Source organism: Pseudopipra pipra, chromosome 2 (assembly GCF_036250125.1).
Source record: "Pseudopipra pipra isolate bDixPip1 chromosome 2, bDixPip1.hap1, whole genome shotgun sequence".
Lineage (NCBI taxonomy): Eukaryota > Metazoa > Chordata > Aves > Passeriformes > Pipridae > Pseudopipra > Pseudopipra pipra.
Window position 1 is genome coordinate 35059150 of NC_087550.1, and position 17612 is coordinate 35076761.

General features: G+C 45.7%; 1 protein-coding gene across 4 annotated transcripts in view; it reads right to left on the reverse strand.

Annotated features, from left to right (window-relative positions):
- Positions 1-1479: 1479 nt before the first annotated feature.
- ME3 (malic enzyme 3) overlaps positions 1480-17612 on the reverse strand; it is a 119572-nt gene continuing 103439 nt past the window's right edge. For all 4 annotated transcript variants that reach the window (XM_064644999.1, XM_064644996.1, XM_064644998.1 and 1 more), the window contains 7 exons: positions 7523-7620; positions 6227-6340; positions 5483-5588; positions 4776-4918; positions 3447-3620; positions 2921-3019; positions 1480-1755 (listed from right to left, as the gene is read on the reverse strand). In XM_064644999.1, coding sequence (XP_064501069.1) covers positions 1594-1755; positions 2921-3019; positions 3447-3620; positions 4776-4918; positions 5483-5588; positions 6227-6340; positions 7523-7620 — 896 coding nt within the window. In that variant the 3' untranslated portion in view covers positions 1480-1593. The remainder of the gene's footprint in view (positions 1756-2920; positions 3020-3446; positions 3621-4775; positions 4919-5482; positions 5589-6226; positions 6341-7522; positions 7621-17612) is intronic.

The following is a 17612-nucleotide window of genomic DNA, read 5'->3' on the forward strand; positions in this document are numbered from 1 at the left end:
GCCACTACCAGGGAGTGAGCGAGCTGTTTTATGGTACTTAGCTGCCTACAGTCATTAACTGTAATTATGTGGGGACAGGGCCACATGCTCTGGGGATCACTTCACATGTGTTTGAGTTTTCCTTTTTATTTTCATTCTTGCCTAATATTTGAGATGTCAAGCCCACAAGCCAAACACGCAGAAGGGTCAAACCTTTAGCTGAGCAATGGGGAGATGCATGGGAAGGAGAAGAGGGGAGGAACTAAGGAGAAGCGGTGTAGGCATCTTTCTGAAACAAAAGAAAGAATTTGTCACCCTTCTACCTCCCTTCTCAAAAACAGAGCTCTTTCCAAAAGCCATGGAAAAGGCAAGGAAATGTCAGTTTCAAGATCTCTTGCTCAGGAAATGTATTTGTCGGTGTCTCTCCCTGAACCTGAAACTTGACAGTCTTGTCTTTCCTTCCTTAGCCTAGGTGACAAGTCATACCTATGGGAGGAGCATGAAAAGTGCTGGCATTACAAGCATATGCACACTGGGGAGACTATGACTCATCCTCAAAGGGATGAGGTGCATTTCCTGGTACTAAAAAGTCACTTAAAGACACTAAACAGAATCTGTGGTAACCAGTCTCAGGCCTGCTCCGTGTGAGCAGGGAGAACCGGGAAGGGAAGAGCTGCCAGCAATCCCTCTGTTCTATCCCAGTTACGGTCAGGAACACTGGCATTCCACTGGGACAGTATTCAGTGGGGCATAAAAATATTGCAGGGCTGGGAGAGGCCTCCCTGGAACTCTGTGACACAGACAGACTGAGGAGGGCCCTTGGCTGGTTGCAGTGCTTCCTTAGCAGTGTCCAGCAGGAGATGCACCGATGATGTGATGGCTGTAACTGGGTTCGGGGATAGCTTGGTTATCCCCTGTGGGTCCCTTGACTTCTGTTCCCTTGGAGAGCCACCTGACTTGCGGAGGGGAGGGAGTCTGTTGTCCCCATGGGGCTGAGGGAGGTTTTGGAGTTTGTTTCCATGGTGGGTGGCAGATGGCAGTGCCAGGCTGTGTGACCCATGCACTAGCTTAGGTTGGTTGAAACTCCCCAAACATCAAGGACTTTGGAAGCAGAAAAGGGTAATGCTCCCCAAGTGTGCAGCTCTCCTAGGGCAATGTACACACTTCCTATCACATCCAGAGAGCCACAGGCAAAGTGTGGCTGTCGAGTGTGAGGGATGACCATGCATACAGCTGCCACCTATGGAAGTGGGGGTCCGAACTTCTTGTGGGCACTTCCACTAGGAATGGGACTATGTGCTTCTGAGGTGGCCCAGGTAGCTTATCCCAAGGCAGCTGAGCTGAGAACAGGCAGTATGTTAAGCAGTCAGCAATATGCAGTGCTGACTGACTGGGATGGGCTGCAGCTCTCTCCTTGGAGTATCCCCTGTCCAGCTTGGAATCTGTTTTATTCTCTACTGACATGTTCCCACAGAGAAAAAGCAGCAGCAAATAAAAAACTACTTGGATTAATTTACTTTTACCATTCTGCAAGCCTGGAGGTGCATTTATATCAGCAATGACATGAGCCATGGGATCTGATGGCAAAAATGAGAAAACAGTTCTCGCAAAACCTTATATATTTTGTGTTTTCATGGCTTCAGGGGGCCACCTGTAATCATCAAGAAGAAACGAATCATAATCGGGACTGTAAATGAACTGTTTCACAAAGGCCTCCTTGTCTGCTGGCTCGGGGTACCAAGAAGCGAGGCCTTGCTTGTAGGCCCAGTCAACAATCTGCAAAAAGATAAGCAAAGTGAACTGGTAAAACAACATTGGCATGTTACGAAGTTGAAACCAACTGCAGTTTGGCCCTGGCTGTATTTTCCCTCTTCCCTTCTCTCAGAATTGTGCCCTTTTTTGCTTTTTTTCTCGCTGTGCAATACTCTGAGTCAGCTGCACTTCAGGCCTTCACAGGGAATGGAAGCCGCCTGCAACTACTGGCTGGTAAGAAATGCACCCCCCAGCCCTGGCAAAATGGTTGGGGTGTGCAATTGAAGGGGACCAGCCCTTTAACCACCTCCACTTGCACCCTGAAGCTCCTCAGCTACGCTATGCATCCGTCAGTAATCTTAGCAGGCCAATGTGATTCTCAGTGGGTGTCTCTGAATGGGAATTACAAATTTGATGTAAACAGGGAACCAAATCCATAATTAGACAACAATCCCAGATCTGAAATAGTATTTAGTTACTTGTATCAGTATGTATGGCCAGTCTTCGCGAATGAAGATTTGGGAAAGGTCATTACCCTTCGAGCCTGCGCAGTGGATTTTTTAGGTGAGACACAGTGTGCGCTGAACTGAGCCCACCCTTTAATCCTAAGGTTCATCTACCAGGGCCGAGCGAGCTTGGACGGTGGCAGCGAGGTCCTCAGGACGTAGGTTTGTTTAGAGTGACCTCTTAGATGGATGGCCTTACAGGGCTGACGAGCTCCATGTGCCCGGGGGAGTTTCCCTGACTGGGAATCGAACATGGGCCGCAGCAGTGAGAGTGCTGTATCCTAACCACTAGACCACCAGGGGGTCCCCATTTAGTTACTTAGGCCCCTATTAAATAGAGGAGGAAAGGTTCAAAATAGCAATTTGGAACCTAAAATCTTTTGGCAACTTGTGTCATGTTTGAATTTGACTCTAAATCTCACTTTTTGAAGTGCTGAGTTCTCACAGCTTCAAGCAATAAAGCAGAGCTGTGTGAGCTGAGGCACCCAGAATGAGAATATATTTTTCACATTTGAGCTTTAATGATGGAAGAAATCAGAGCAGCAATTCTGGCTAGAAGAATTCCTGAGAATCATTGCTCTAGGCTTTAGAATAAGTTAAAAAAACCACTGAGCAAAAATGATGCCAAGGCAATTCCTGCCCTCCCTACCAAGGAAAGTGGAAGTAAGAGTGGAAGTACTCACTTTCACAGCAATTTTGCGAGACACATCTCTGATGCTGCCCAAGGGGGGATAGAGTCTTCCTTCTGCAAGATTCTGCTCAGTCACCTCAGCAGCAATAGCCTAGAAAGAAAAGCAAGCTAGTTTATAGAGATGGACTCAAGCACGTACCACATTCCCTAGCATATGGTATGTGGCTGAAACCTCAGCAGCATCAGAGCTCGGACTATTTCTGAGTGGGAACTTGTGACCTGTTCAAAATATATGCGTGTACTCATTTCATTACAGACTTCAAAGTGGAGCCAGAATGGTGGAGGTGCTGTGCTAGGACAGCAGTTGTGGAGAAGGAGGAGAATCCTGTCATGGCTCTTGCACCTGCAATGGAAACTTGAACTTTCCCTGAGCTGGAAAAAGGCTGCAGCTTTTTGCTATGCTGTGCCATTTCCACTCCATTCCTTGCCCTGGGCCAGCTTCTTGAAAACACCTGAAGTAGGTGCATGTGTCTCTTATTATCTTTTCTTAAAATATTAGTTAAATGCCAGTTGCAAACCTCTGCTGTCATGAGGAAGATATCATCAGAGATGTGCCGGACTCCACAGGCAGTGACTCCCAGTGCCACTCCTGGGAAGACATAGGCGTTGTTTCCTTGGCCAGGGAAGAAGGTCTTTCCATTTGGCAGGGTTACCTTTGGGAACGGACTCCCACTTGCAAATATTCCCCGTCCCTGATCAAAGAGAGAGAAAGAGGCATCCAGATTCAGAAGAGAAATCTTAGTTTTGCTGCTCACCATGAACTGTGCTTGAGGGACATCAGTGACTAAGTGGACAAATCTCCAACCAGTCAGTGTGAGGCATCTCCACCGGAGGCACCACCAGCTGACACTTCTGGAGTACCTTATCCCCAGAGACAGGAACAGGGCCATGGACAGGGCCACTGAGCACTGAGTGGGTTTTTGCACTGCAAGTTCTCTGACCTTCTGAGGAGTTTCTCTATCCATTTATCAACCATCTATGGAGTGTGAAGAAGGACTCATGAGGGATAAAGGTCTGGGGCTGTGTGATTGCTCTGGCCATAGGCAGGTGGTGGGGAGGGAAAGGAAACACTGAGACAAGGAGTCCTCTCATGCCAAGTCAATCCATATGACAATAATTCTTCAGTGACACTGGGTCTAAGTTGGGTGATGAAACCATTACATAAACAATTATGTGACACAAACTGCTAAGGATGAGACATCTCAGACAGCTGTGGGTGAAGGAGGCAAACACTTTCTTTACCCAAAGTAATTTCAGCTGGTAGGGACCCAAATCCTGCTCACAGCAAGGTCAGCTATGACATCAGACCAGGTTGTTCAGGGCTTTATCCAGTCTGGTCTTAAAAACTTGAAAGGTCAGAGACTGCAGAAACAATCTGGGCTTCTCTTCCACCTCTTGACTCTCCTCCTCACAGTGTAAACCTTTTTCTTTGTGACCAACTTGAACCTCTCTTATTTCAACTTAGGCACACTGTCACTTGTCTGCCCACCATGTACCACTGTGGTTTTCCCTGGTACAGTCATGACCATAGTGTATCCAGAGCACCCAGCTTCCCTCCACTTAAGTCCAGTACACAGAATAGTTTGGGTTGGAAGGGACCTCTGGAGATCATCTAGTCCAATCCCCACCAAGGCAGGATCACCTAGAGCAGGTGACACAGGAACGTGTCCAAGTGGGTTTTGAATGTCTCCAGAGAGAGATATTCCATGATCTCCCTGTACAGCTGGTTCCAGTGTTCTGCCACCCTCAACATAAGGAAATTCTTCCAAATGTTGAGGTGAAATTTCTTGTGGTTTAGTTTATAGCCACTTCTCCTTTTCCTGTCACTGGGCACCACCAGAAAGTACCTCGGTGAGGCGGTAGCACTGCTCCGCTGTGCACTCCGCTTTACTTGTGGGGTTGCTCAGGGCAAACACAATGGGCCTTTCATTGAAGGCTGCCATGTCCTTCAACAGCTTCTCAGTGAAAGCTCCTGCAACAGCTGCGACACCTGAAACAACAACAGCAGAGTGAGGCAGTGCTTTCTGACTGTCTGACTTTAGTGCGTTGGGCTGATCCCACTGGAACGCCTCTACTGGAAAATGAACCATCGGAGGGAACAGGCTTAATCTCTGGAGATAGAGGTGAAGATGTTTCTTTCTCATATTATGGTGAGATTAAAAGCCTGTCTCAAAACAAAGCCCTCTGCTCCTCTGGACAGAGTGGGTAACAGTGTTTTGGCCAGTCTGATTGCATCACTCTGACTCCCAAAGACCTGCCTGAGGTGCCTGGCCAGCCTGCCAGAGCCATGTTTGTTGCTGAGAGCCTCAGATCCTGCCTCCCCTAGCACCTCCCTCTACAGCCCTTTCTGGAAGGGCTCCTACAGCTCCAAAGGAGAGGAAGCCTGTGCCCCAAGGTTGAAGGGGAAAGGATATGGAGAACTCAACTGAAAAAAATGGGGGTAAAAGAAGCTCATTTTGTTTTGACTACGAAAACAAAAGGAGACTCTAGAAGAAAGACAGAAACTCTCCTAAGAACTGAATTGACAAGAAAATTTTTATTAAGTGAACTCCACCTATAATTGCTGTAGGTTTCACTTTCTGCACAACCTCTTCCAATGAGTCCATACTGGGATGATCCTGGGCAAACAGTTCTTTCTCATGGTTCAGGTGGCTCCTGCCCTGTGAGGAAAAAGGAGGAGTCAAGCTTTGGTCTGTTGGCAAAAGCTGGAGACATAACTTAGTAACTCATCTTCTTCAGTTCATTTCATCTCTCGGCCCTCTACCTAAACCAGATTCCGCAGAGCAGGACCTCAGCATCAGCCAGTCAGGCACTGAGGTGTTGGTGTAATGTCACATTGGGCTGGTCCCTGCTCCTCTCACCCACCAAACTACATTGTGTGGCTGGCATACACTTGTACATAAAATACAAGTCTCCTCAAGTCTGAGGAGGGACAACTCTGAGGGGACACAGGGAGTCCAAAATGCAGCTGGGCCAGGCTGGGTCACCAAGCAGGGCACGACGTCGCTGTTCTAATACCCCATATGACATGCAATACCTCCAGCACTTCTTGGGACTATGGCTAGCAGTGTACCACTTTAGATGCCCAGCCCAAAGCGTTGCCTTTAGAGCAACCAGTGCTGCTGGCACACTGTTGTCCCCATGAGACCTAGTCCTCTGAAAGCAGGAACAGCTCTGCAATAAAACTGCAGCCTTTACTCTAGGGCTGAGCAGGAGTCCAAGGTATCTGTCTGCTCTGGCCTCTTCAGCTGGCATGGCATGGCAGGGAAATGGGGCTCAGCTCTGAAGACAAATTCACCTTCACAATCAGTCCCTTGGAGTCTACCATCCAAATTTTTTTGATGGCATCATCTCGTGAAATTCCTTCCTTTTCCATGGCCATGAGGATGAGATGAGCTATGCCCATTGCAGCCTGAAACACAGTATATAAACACTTCATTGGGGTATCATCATCTTTTGTGGGGGAAGATTTTAAATGAGAGATGGGTTGGGTCATCCCCCAGCACTGCACAAAGCAGGGAGACTTTCTGCTCCATGGCTGTACAGCGCCATGGCATGGGGCTGATTTTAGCATTGTAGGTGCTGCCATAAATAAAAAACCTCACAATCATTCAGTAGAGTAGGCTGCAGGTGGAGCTGGAGCAGTGGAGTTGGCACCTTGACAGGTAGAGGCTGTCTCCATCATTTGAACCAGCTGCTGCAGGGGGGGAAAAGGGGCAGACACTTAACAAATGTTGCTGGAGATGCCAAGTACAGAGGAACTCACAGCCAAGTGGGAGTCCTGCAAGAGGAAAGTCTTTCTCCCATTCCTGCCTGGGAAAGCAGCCCTGAACATGCTGTGTTGGTGTCTGTGGTCCTACAGCTGTGCCTGGCCCTCCTGCCCCAGGGGGGACTATAACAAAGCAGTAGGGTCTCTGTGCCACAGAGATAGTGACCAGAACAGACGTGTCTGCCAGCAGGGGTGAAGAAAAAGAACAAGCCAGCTTTGTTTCACTGTGGGATAGAAAAACAGTAACAGAGCTTCCCAAAGTTCCACCATGGGCAAGAGCTGAGATAGGTCCTGAACCGTTAGTCCACAGGACAAGGCTTTAGAGGCTTTTTCTTCCCCCTCTCTCTTTGAGCAAGGTGCCATACAGACTACCTGACGTCTGCCATAGGGCAATATGACTGACTCCAAAAAGCAAGCTGTGCTCTCACAGTCCTCTGAATCTGAGTCCTTTGAACTCTACCACTAAAGAAGTTCTGGTTTACCCCAGATACCAACCCTGAGGACTCAAACCAGCCTCCTTAATATTCTTGTGGCACTCTGCCTCATAAATGACTTCTATAAAGGTAGTCACTGCATGGGCAGCCTCGTAGTATCCAGGGAGTCTGCTCAGGACTTGTGGGCTAAGAAGTCACTGAAAGATGGTTGGTAACTTCCACCTAGCAGCAAGATCCACCTGTGGGGCCCAATCCCGCCCAGTGACAAGGAACCTGCTTCTGTGCTTTGTTTTCAAGAAGTCAAGCCTTACAGGAAGTTTCATAGTTGACTTTTCTCTCTCTAAATTTGAAGTTAGATCATATTTAGGAATGAGCTTAAAAACATTCCTACCTCTCCAGCTCCCTGGAAAACAAACCTCTGGTCAGAGAGCTTGTTCTTTGTGATCCTTAAGGCCGCAAAGATGCCAGCGACTGCAACAGATGCTGTGCCTGAAAGAGAGAAACACCATGAGATGGACATGCTGGCAAATGGATTGTCTACGCTGCTGACACACTGTTAGAAAGACTGTGGTACAAACCATTCTTAGATTCTGTCATTAAAAGATCAGCTGCCCTCCCTATGCTGAAATATTAATATTCAAATTTCCCTGCAAGGCAGAAGAACACAAATTTCCCTCGATGTAGAGTCAAAGGGACACTGAATCCTAGAATGTCAGAAGTTAATACCTGACTCCCAAGGGTTTAAGATGCATGTGACTTGTCTGAGGTCACGTAAAACATCTGTAGCAGAACTTGGGGCCCCTTGTCTCAAAATCCTTTGTGATCATGGAGTTACCTCCTATTCTCCTATTTACCTTCACAGCCCAGCAGCATCATTTTTTTTTACTCCCCTAACACTCTGATACCCCGACTCAAAGCCATCACGCCTTGCTGCCAAGCATTAAGGAGTCATTCAGAAAAGGAGTTGGTCCCACATTAATGAGAAATATTGCAGTAAATGGAATGCAGAGTCCTGCTGTTACAGCCACCATGATATCTACAGCTTTCCATCCTTCAAGGGAGGCAGATGTCCAGATAGAATAAAGCTTTCTTTACCTCACATAAATCACATGCAGTATTAATCTAATGTCCTATCCCAGATGAAGGAACATGGTGGGAAGAAATTAAATAAGGCACAAGCTAATAAGGATTCAAGCACTGGTGGTATCTCAGGTCACCTGGGCAAGCTGGATGCAGAACTTGGTGTTAAAGGGGATCTGGGAATGAAAGAGGAAGTTTGATCACAGAATATGTAAAGCTGGAAGGGACCCATAAGGATCATCCAATCCACGGGTTTTATTCCTCAGCATTTTAAAGGATACCAGTTTGGATATGCCCCAGTTCTGATCTATCCCCAACTCTAATGCTGGTCTCTACAGTCTCATCTTCAGAAGCTTTGTGAGAAATCAGGGAGTCCACAAGTAACGAGTTTTGCATGGGTGGTCATGGGTAGGGCAGGCAACAAACACTTTTAGGCTAAAAACCTGATTTCACCAAATTTCCAGCATTTCCTATTTTCTTGCCTATGTAATCAGCCAGTGCATCAGGGTTTCAAGCAGCCAGTGCTTCAGTGAGGTCCCCTGCCGGATCCTTAGGGCCTGGGGTGCTGCCAGGCATCAGGAACAGCTTGGCTGGGAAACAGCAGCTCATGAGCAGACATGACCACAAGCAGTGACACCAGCAGATGGAGCTGCCTTGTCTCTCAAGGACCCAGAAAACAAATTCAGCTTTACCTGCTCCTTTTCTTTAGTGTAAAAACTACAGCTAAGCGAGGAATCTACTGATATATCACTGGGGAATGATTCATTCTTTTATTATTTCCATGCAAGCAGAAAACCTAGTGGCAGCATAATTACTCTGCCAGAAACGTAATTTAATTGACTTGCTCATCTTGTTTAGGGAACCTGTATAAGCCACTCTGACAAAGAAAATCTTTATTGGACAGACCAGAAGTATTGTTTAGTACCATTTGTTCTCCAACATTTTGTGCTTATAACTCAGATGAGTTTAGTTCTCCAAAAATTAATAATTAGCCTCCCTTAAGAGTGATTCTGGTTTAGCAGAGGTGACAGTGGCCACATTCCTGCAGCAAATGTTACTACCATGGTATCCACACCGGTACACCAGCTGCAGAATGGCAGCATCACTTCACAGAATCATGGAATGGTTTGGGTTGGAAGGGACCTTAAAGATCATCTAGTTCCAACTCCCCTGCCATGTGCAGGGACACCTTCTACTAGACCAGGTTGTTCCAAGCCCCATCCAACCTGGTCTTGAACACTTCCAGGGATGAGGCATCCACAACTTCACGAGGGCACTGCAAGAATTCATGTCTTAAACAAAAAATAGACTAAGACTAAAAGTTGACAGCTTTGTAAGCTTCTTTCTTGCGATGAATCACTTGAGACACTTGCTTCAGCACCCAGGATGAATTCCCTCCATTAGCTCAGAAAACAGTTTGTATCATTACATTTCCAGATCCAGACAACCTGAGTCCAGTCCTTTTAAAAGGGAGTTGATTGGGAGGGAACAAGCCACTGTGTGCCCTGCTGCTTCAGTATTACCATGTCAGACAACTGAAGCAAGTGTATAAAGGATTTCCTCTTGCTTCTCCAGCAGTAAATCTCTGCCTCTTAAAGCCATATTTAGAGTAATGTATTTGCCTGGTGAAGTGCCATTGGACTAGAAAAATTACAGGAAAAGATAATGAATATTCAAGGAATTTAAAAGAACACCACAAAATTGCCTAGTTTTTAGATTTTGTGTTTTATGGGTGTCACATATCTAGTCCATGCTCATTCTTTGTATTTTGGTAAGTCTGTAATCGGCAGGACTGCTTGGTGTGCTGCCATGCCAGATGCTAAGGATGGGACTCTAAATAAACATATATTATCCTGCTCATGCTTGTGCTGAAGCAGACACCTGAACTGGGTCAAATGAAGTGCACCCTAGAAGAGTAACTACCACCATATTTTTGTAAGAGAGACGAGATAACTGCAATACATGTAGATGCTTCTGTTGCAGACATCTGAACTGTGCAGGAAGGGATCCCACGGTGGCAGTTTTAACTGCAAAGAAATGGGGAGAGACCAGGGTCCCACAGTTGTCAGCCATGCCAAGCTTGCGACAGGCAGTAGAGTACGAACATCTATGTACACTCACACATGTTCACATACTATCTCCCAGGCTTACTTTGCCTAGAAATCCCCACATCCTTTTGGGGGCGGGAGTGGGAAACTGATCAGAGTTAAAAATCCAGAAATAAAACAATTACAGTGTGACAGTGCGTCAGGTCACAGCAAGAGCAGCAATAAATGCCAGGAAAGTATTTAAAAGAAGGAAATGTAACTGGAGAAATACCTTGTTTCTCTTGGTCCTGACTCAGGAAAAATTTCTTTATACCCTGTGATTGTCAAGAAGTCTGATGGGACAAATGCTGCCATCTGCAAACCCATTTAAGTGGAAAATGCTCTTGGGAGATTCAGTAGAGGGACTTGAGGTATGTTTTAAAGATTTCACTAGCACAAATTTGAGAAGTGAGGTGTATGGAAAAAAAGGGGGCATGGATTCAGTCTGCAGGATAGCATGCATTTTACAGAGCAGAGACCTGGGGGACTGGGTGTGCCATTACTCATCCCCCTGCACTTGCACTGCAGCTCTGACTAACAGCAGGACTCTATTCAGCTTTGCCACTCCTAATCCTCCTACTCTCTCTCCAATGTTTTTCTAATCCTCCACATCTCCCAAACTGCATCTCCCCCCCATTACCCAAGTAATAAAGTTTCTGTACCTTGGCCTTAGTTCAATATTTTTCTTTCACAATTACAATTTCTAAGCATGGAACAACAGAGCATCTCTATGGAAGAGAGTTCACAGCTGGTTCATGTAATGAACTGGCTAATCACTGTGCTTCAGTTCTGAAAGAATGACAAAATCAGACTGGGGCAGGGAACTCCTCACCATGAGTTGTGTCAAGAAAAAAACAGTCATCCTTTGACACGTTGGTCTATCTGTTTTACTAAGAGACTGAATGCTGCTGTTGTGGATAACTGCTTCCCTAAGTAACTAGCAAGAGCCAGCTTGGCTGGTCTGTATCTGAGGTAAGATATGGAGGGGCAGAGAGAGAAGAAATGAAAGTGCTTGCAAATCATCCTTTCTGTCCAAGACTCAAAGTGAATACTCAACACAGTATCACAAAACAGCAAGCAGACCGCAGGAGACACTCTGCGAAGTCCAGAGCAACAGGACCAGCACAGAAGAGAGGCATTTAAAACTAAGGTACACTCAGGAACATGGCCATCCCTGTTGGAATTAACTTCTGGCACTCAGGCAAATTCAGACTATTGTAAAACATAAGGAAACCCCCTCTGTTTTGATATTGTTGATGTTCCACATCTAAGTGAAAACAAGCCCCAGCAGATGTCAGTAGAGCTACACTGGAGTAAAACACGGGAAAAGGATCTGCTCCACGGCGTCGAGACACTGCACAGATGGAAAAGGGTGCAGCACAGAGGCACCCATGCCCGGGGACATTACCCTTCTTCAGAGTGGGGACAGCAGACAGAGGGATGAGCAGCATTGCACATGGAGTCATGGGCAGCACTGGCATGTCACCAGGGAAAGTACAGCCCAGTGTGGATGTCAAAGCTGTGCTCTGGGTGACAGCACCCAGTGGCTAAGCAAGGGACATGGGGGGAAGTGTGGACCCTGTGGGTGCTTGGGGGCAGGAGTCCCCTCACGTTAAAGGCTGTCACTGCCCAGTCTCCTGGCCCAGAGGGCTGACTGAGGTGAGCTGAGCATCCCCACCTGATGCTGAATCCTTCCGACAGCAGCAGTGATGGGAACCACAGCAATACCACTGCCTGTTTCTTCACACAACACCCATGTGGGTGGTTCCCCCTTCTCCACAGCACACTGGTGGAAGAGATGGCCAAATTCAGACTGATCTTTTATTTTTGACCTTTGACCTGCCTGCTTACAATTTGCCCTGTCAAAACCATGCCAATATGAGGGCCCAGAGAACAGCAAACTCCAGTTTAACAGCTCCAGGAAAGGGCAGCCAAGAAAATATATCTAAATTTATGGATGAGGAGGAAGCATAGGGCTTTTCCAAATCCTGGTTCACATTAACTCCCTGCAGCAATCCCGCCTATTACTGGAAAGCAGAGTGGAGCTTGTCCAGATCCACTCCAAATACATAATTAAAAGTCAAACACAACAAAGCTGGAGCAAAAAGCTGTCGAAGTGTTTGCAGCTCGAGGTCTTCCCCTACATGGCTGTGGGGTAGTGTTAGCTTCCCCCCAAAGGGCCTCTGTAAGGCATTAAGAAAATAAACCTAGAAATTATGTGGAGTACATCAACAAGAAGAGAGGTAAAATGCAAAGCATTGATGCTCAGGAAAGAAACTCTCTCTTTAATAACACCAGGGACACTGGTGACCCAGAAGATGTGGTGGCATGAAGAAGAGCTGCCTGACAATGGAGATGCCTAATGTAGGTCATCTCTAGGTGCCTGCTTTTAATCCTTCCACTGTAAAGTGCTAGGACAATACTGTGCCTCACCATAACCACAGGTTATAGCCACTGCAGTGCTGTCCTGCAGCACTGCCCTCCCTCCAGCCTATGCAGTGCCAGCCTGCACACCAGTGTGCCAACACAGACCAAGCCCCCGAGCCACACAGGCAGAGGCTATCAGGCATGTCAGCACTTTGCAAAAAAGTATCCCTGTCCCCATCGCAGCAGCGGAAATTCTGTCGATGCTGTTCCATAACCACAAGCTAAGCTAAATCAGAACACAGCCCTGTTCTTCTGTTCATTTTGCCTCTTTAGTCTGGACTTAAAATATCGCAGCTTAACACAGAGGTGATCTGTGCTGTTCTTCACTGCAAAGGAGGAGTTGCAAGTGGCATCCAATGAACAAGAAAAACAACAAACAAGAAAAGCAGGAGAGGGAAAGGAAACAAATGTCATAATCCCCAAAATGACAGAAGATCTTTACAGAGCTGCACCACCAAGCCCAAGAAACTGGGGCCCATTTACAGACTGGACTCCTTACTGTTCTGAGCTGCCTGGGCAGCAGTCAGTGTGTGACTTCAACACAATCCTAGGAGCTGGCCCTTAAGTAGTTAATGTAGTAGCACCAAGGGAAAACGCAGGAGCCTCTCTGCTGCAGGGCACAGCAGGTCCAGAGGGACTGGTAATGGTGAACCTCTACAGGACTAAGAACATCTCCACACCTATCCCCAGGGAAAGTGTGCTGCTTGAGAGCTGCCTGGCAGGACATTGCCTGCTTTGTCCTACAGTTTGGTATTGTACTGCACTCCCTTCCTATTGTGTTTCCCCCCTCCTCAGCTTCCTGTGATAATTACCAATGCATTTTCCATGCCAGCTGAAACAACAAAGTAAGAAACTGCACCATTTTAATCTGTTGAAATTAGTTACTGCTGAGCCAAAAACTCCTTTCACCTGCTTCTCACAGCACATGCAAACATGACTGCAAAACAGGCCGCATTTGCACAGGATTGATTTCCAACTTGCCCAATGTTTTAAGCCACAGGCACTGGAGTCAGCCTGTTCCCAGACTCAGCTGAGGTCTGGAGCACTGTTCCTTCATCCCAGACACTGTTTTCTGAAGTGTCCTGGAAAGGTTATGGAAAGGTTATCTGCTAGGATAATGAGAAAAAGTGGTTGGTGGGTCAAGAGATATTTTGAGGCTCATGAGCAGTCACCTGTCCAACAAACAAGGGGAATCATTGCTCTAATGACTAGGGAAAAACTCAGAGAGGTTCTGTGAAAGGGAGACTCTAAATATTGCCTGCAGACTACTTTAGTTGTGGAGGGACTAGGGAAATACAAAAGGCCAAGGGTTTTTAATGTGACTAGTGATTTGGGGGTTCTCATCTTGAAGTGCCTTGAAGAGGTCTCATTTGAATGGTGTAGATGTCTGGGATTTTAGAAATCCAGTTTGTTTACAGTGTCTCAAACTATATACATCTGAAACTCTCAAACTGGTGGTTCTTTGAAATAAATCAGTTATATTTTTATCAGGTCTAGTTTTAAAAGACTGCTAAAGATGGCCAGAGCCAGGAGATAACATGGTTTATGCTTTTGTGCACTGTTCTCTCTGCCCTGCCTGTATGCATGAAAGGCTTTTGAATGACATGATGAGATACAATTAATTAAATAACAGATCAGAGATTTCTTCGTTTTTCTGCAATTCTGACTAAATTTGCGGAACAACTTCTGCTGTTCAGTACTGAGTGAGCACCACAGAAAGCAGCTGAGTCAGTCAGGAATTATTTGCCTTGGGAGATCCATACTGTTCTCATTCATCTACATTTTCCTAGGTGCACCTTCCAGAAGATCTACTTTGTAATCCCCAGATATTAGGTTGACTGGGCTAAAATTCCCTGCATCCTTCTTCTTGCCTTTCTTGATGATATGTGTAACATTTGCCTTTTTTTTTTAGGAATTAGGAATCTCCCTAATTACCAAAACCTTTCAAAGAATGACTTTGTAATGCCGTTGGCCACATATCTCAGATGCATCCATAGATGCATCTCATCAGGTCTCATGGACTTTGCCTGTTGAATAATCCCTGCTAAATAGGCAGAAGGCCATAGAAACCCTGTAACTTCACACACCTAAGGTTCTCAGCACGGAACTAGGACTCTGTGTGCTTTCTCTGATCTGCATGAGGCCTTTGAAATCATCTTCCAAAACATCCTTGTAGCCAAACTGGAGAGATACAGACTGAACAAGTGGACAATAAAGAGGGTGAAAAAGTGGCAGGGCTGTTAGACTCAAAGGCTTGTGGTCAGTGGTACAAAGAGGCCAATACTATTTAAGTTTTCCTAACAACCTGGATGATAAGACAGAGTTCACTCTCATAAAATTCATGGATGATCATAAATTAGGGATAGTGACTGATACAGTAGTGGATATAACAATCACAAGGATAGCAGCAGGCTGGAGAAAGGGGCTCAGGGAAACCTCATTAAGGTCAGTAAAAGCAAATGCAAAGTCCTGCAGCTTTGCAGAAGACTTTGGGGTAGTGGTGGACAGCAAGCTGAAGATGAGCCAGCAATGAGCCCTTGTGGCACAGAAGGCCAACAGCCTGCTAGACTGTGTCAACAGAAGTCTAGGCAGTTTTATTTTATTTCAGCACTTTTGAGGTCATCCCTAGACTAGCATCTCCAGCTGGGGGCTTTCAGCACAAGAAATATATTGAAAAACTGGAGTAAGTCCAGAGGAAGGACACAAATATGACCAGGGTATACAAAGAGGACCAAGGAACCTGGGTTTGAATGGGCTGGAGAAGACTAAGAGGGTAACTAATTTCTGTTTACAACCACTTACTGAGTGTTTGTAAAGAAGCCAGATTCTTCTCAGATACACAACAAAAAGCTGATAGGCAATGAACACAAGTTTCATCTAGTGAAATTCCAAATAGATATCAGGGGAAAACATGCACAAGGAAGATGACAAAACTTTGGAACAGGCAGTACAAAGAGATCGTGAATACCCAGCCTTGTAGACATTGAAAAACATTTGGCTGGACAAGGCTCTGAGGAACCTGATCTAATGTCAAAGTTGGATCTAAGTTTGAAATCATCTTCTATTTGAGTGATAGCTGGGTGATGTCCAGAAGTCCCCTCCAAACTAATGTCTTCAGTAAACTTACGTAATTTTTTGTATGAAGTGAGAATCCAGAGATGCCTCCTTCAGGGATTCACCAGACTTGACACCTTTGTAAGAACTTCAAGTTGTCTACTTTCTGTTTATCACTGTGAACAACTAAGTGGATCAAAGAGCAGAAAGAGAAGGAGCTAAAGCATTCTTATGTCCCTTAGATTTCTTATGTGCTTCACAGCTTGCCCTGGTACTTTACTGGGAAAAAGGAAGAAGTGACAATCAATTTTCTCCCTCAGAGCTGAAACTGAAGCTGTTGCCCCTTGCATGAACCCAGACAGAGCTGGGAAAGGAGTGATGTCATCAGCCCCATAGAGGAAGGAGAAGCACTCCCTTAATGGGAGCTCCCACACGGGCACTGTGAGCCAGCTCCTGCTAGCTCCCAGGCTAATGGCTTTCAGGCTAAGAACAATCACTCTGTCCCAGTTTGTGGTACCTGGCAGGCATCCTGCTCAGCATCAGCAGGCTGGCTCCAACTGGAATGAGTCTGAGTCACTTTCATTCTGTGGGGTTAGGATGGAATTGGCAATATGGTAATTTGTAGGACAAAAAAAAAAGTAGATGTTAATATTAAAACTGCTCGTGTAGGCCCTGAGGCAGCAAGAGGGAGGCCTAAGGGAGCTTAAGAGAAGCAAGTTATACTTCTTTCCCACATCTCAGCTCTGTGTGTATGTAGACACACTGCATCCAGAGTCCCATTAACCAATGGGCAACAAGTTGAAATTATTATAGCTCAGGCCTGATCTAACTTGCACTGCTTGTACCTAAGATGTGTTTTTAAATCAACATACTGAAAACAATACTGGCTCAGAAGCTGGGATAATTCAGGCTTAAGGAGGTCTGTTCCTGTTTCACTTGAGTAAAATGAATCAGGCCTGCTTAAAAAAGGCTTTGTATAATTCTCATTAATAATTTAAATACCATTTACATTGAACTCTCTCACTTCTTTAAGTAGGCTAGTCATGGAACACCAGCATGTTAGGAAAGAGAAAGTCTGAGGCAAATTCAAAGAACTGGAGGGTGTAAGTGACAAAATGCCACTTCCTACCCTTCTCATATCATATGTGGATGCAGAGGGGTGTATTAGGGTGGGTAAATCAGACTACTCATCCTAGCTTCAACTCTATTATCTCTGCCATGACTCCAAGAGAGTTAACTGTGTAGATCCAGGTTACTTCAGCTTCCCAAAGGTCCTCAAAACCCTGACTTGGATTTCCCTTTTCTTTCTGACAGCTACATAAAAAAGTCTAAACCAGTGGCTTGCTTTCTTTGACTCATCGCTTGTTGTACAAAAGATCAGCAGGATTTCTTCCCTTATCTACTACTGTGAAAACAGTGACAGCTAAATGCTTTATTTGAGAACATAACAAAGTTTTACTACTAAGAGGTAAAATCTTACTGTTTCAAAAGTTGGAACTCCTAAGATTTTTTAGGGGACTTGACATCCATGTGCTGTGACACACATTTAACAGGGGAGAATCAGATAAAGTCCATTCTATGGCAATACTGTTTCAGAGCATCCTCTTGGATGTGGTTTGCTCCTCGGCAGGAGTCATTACCAAGAATTGTCTGAGGCATTCAGCTATGACATATGCCCAAAATCTTCGCTCGCGAAGACTGGCCATTATGGCCAAAAGAAAACTATAAAAAATACAGTCTCCTGCTTCCCACTCAGAATGTTCAGTTTAGCATTAGTATGCCCTTTTTCTTTCCTCTATTAATCCAAAAAACCTTTCTAATTCACCAAGAAAG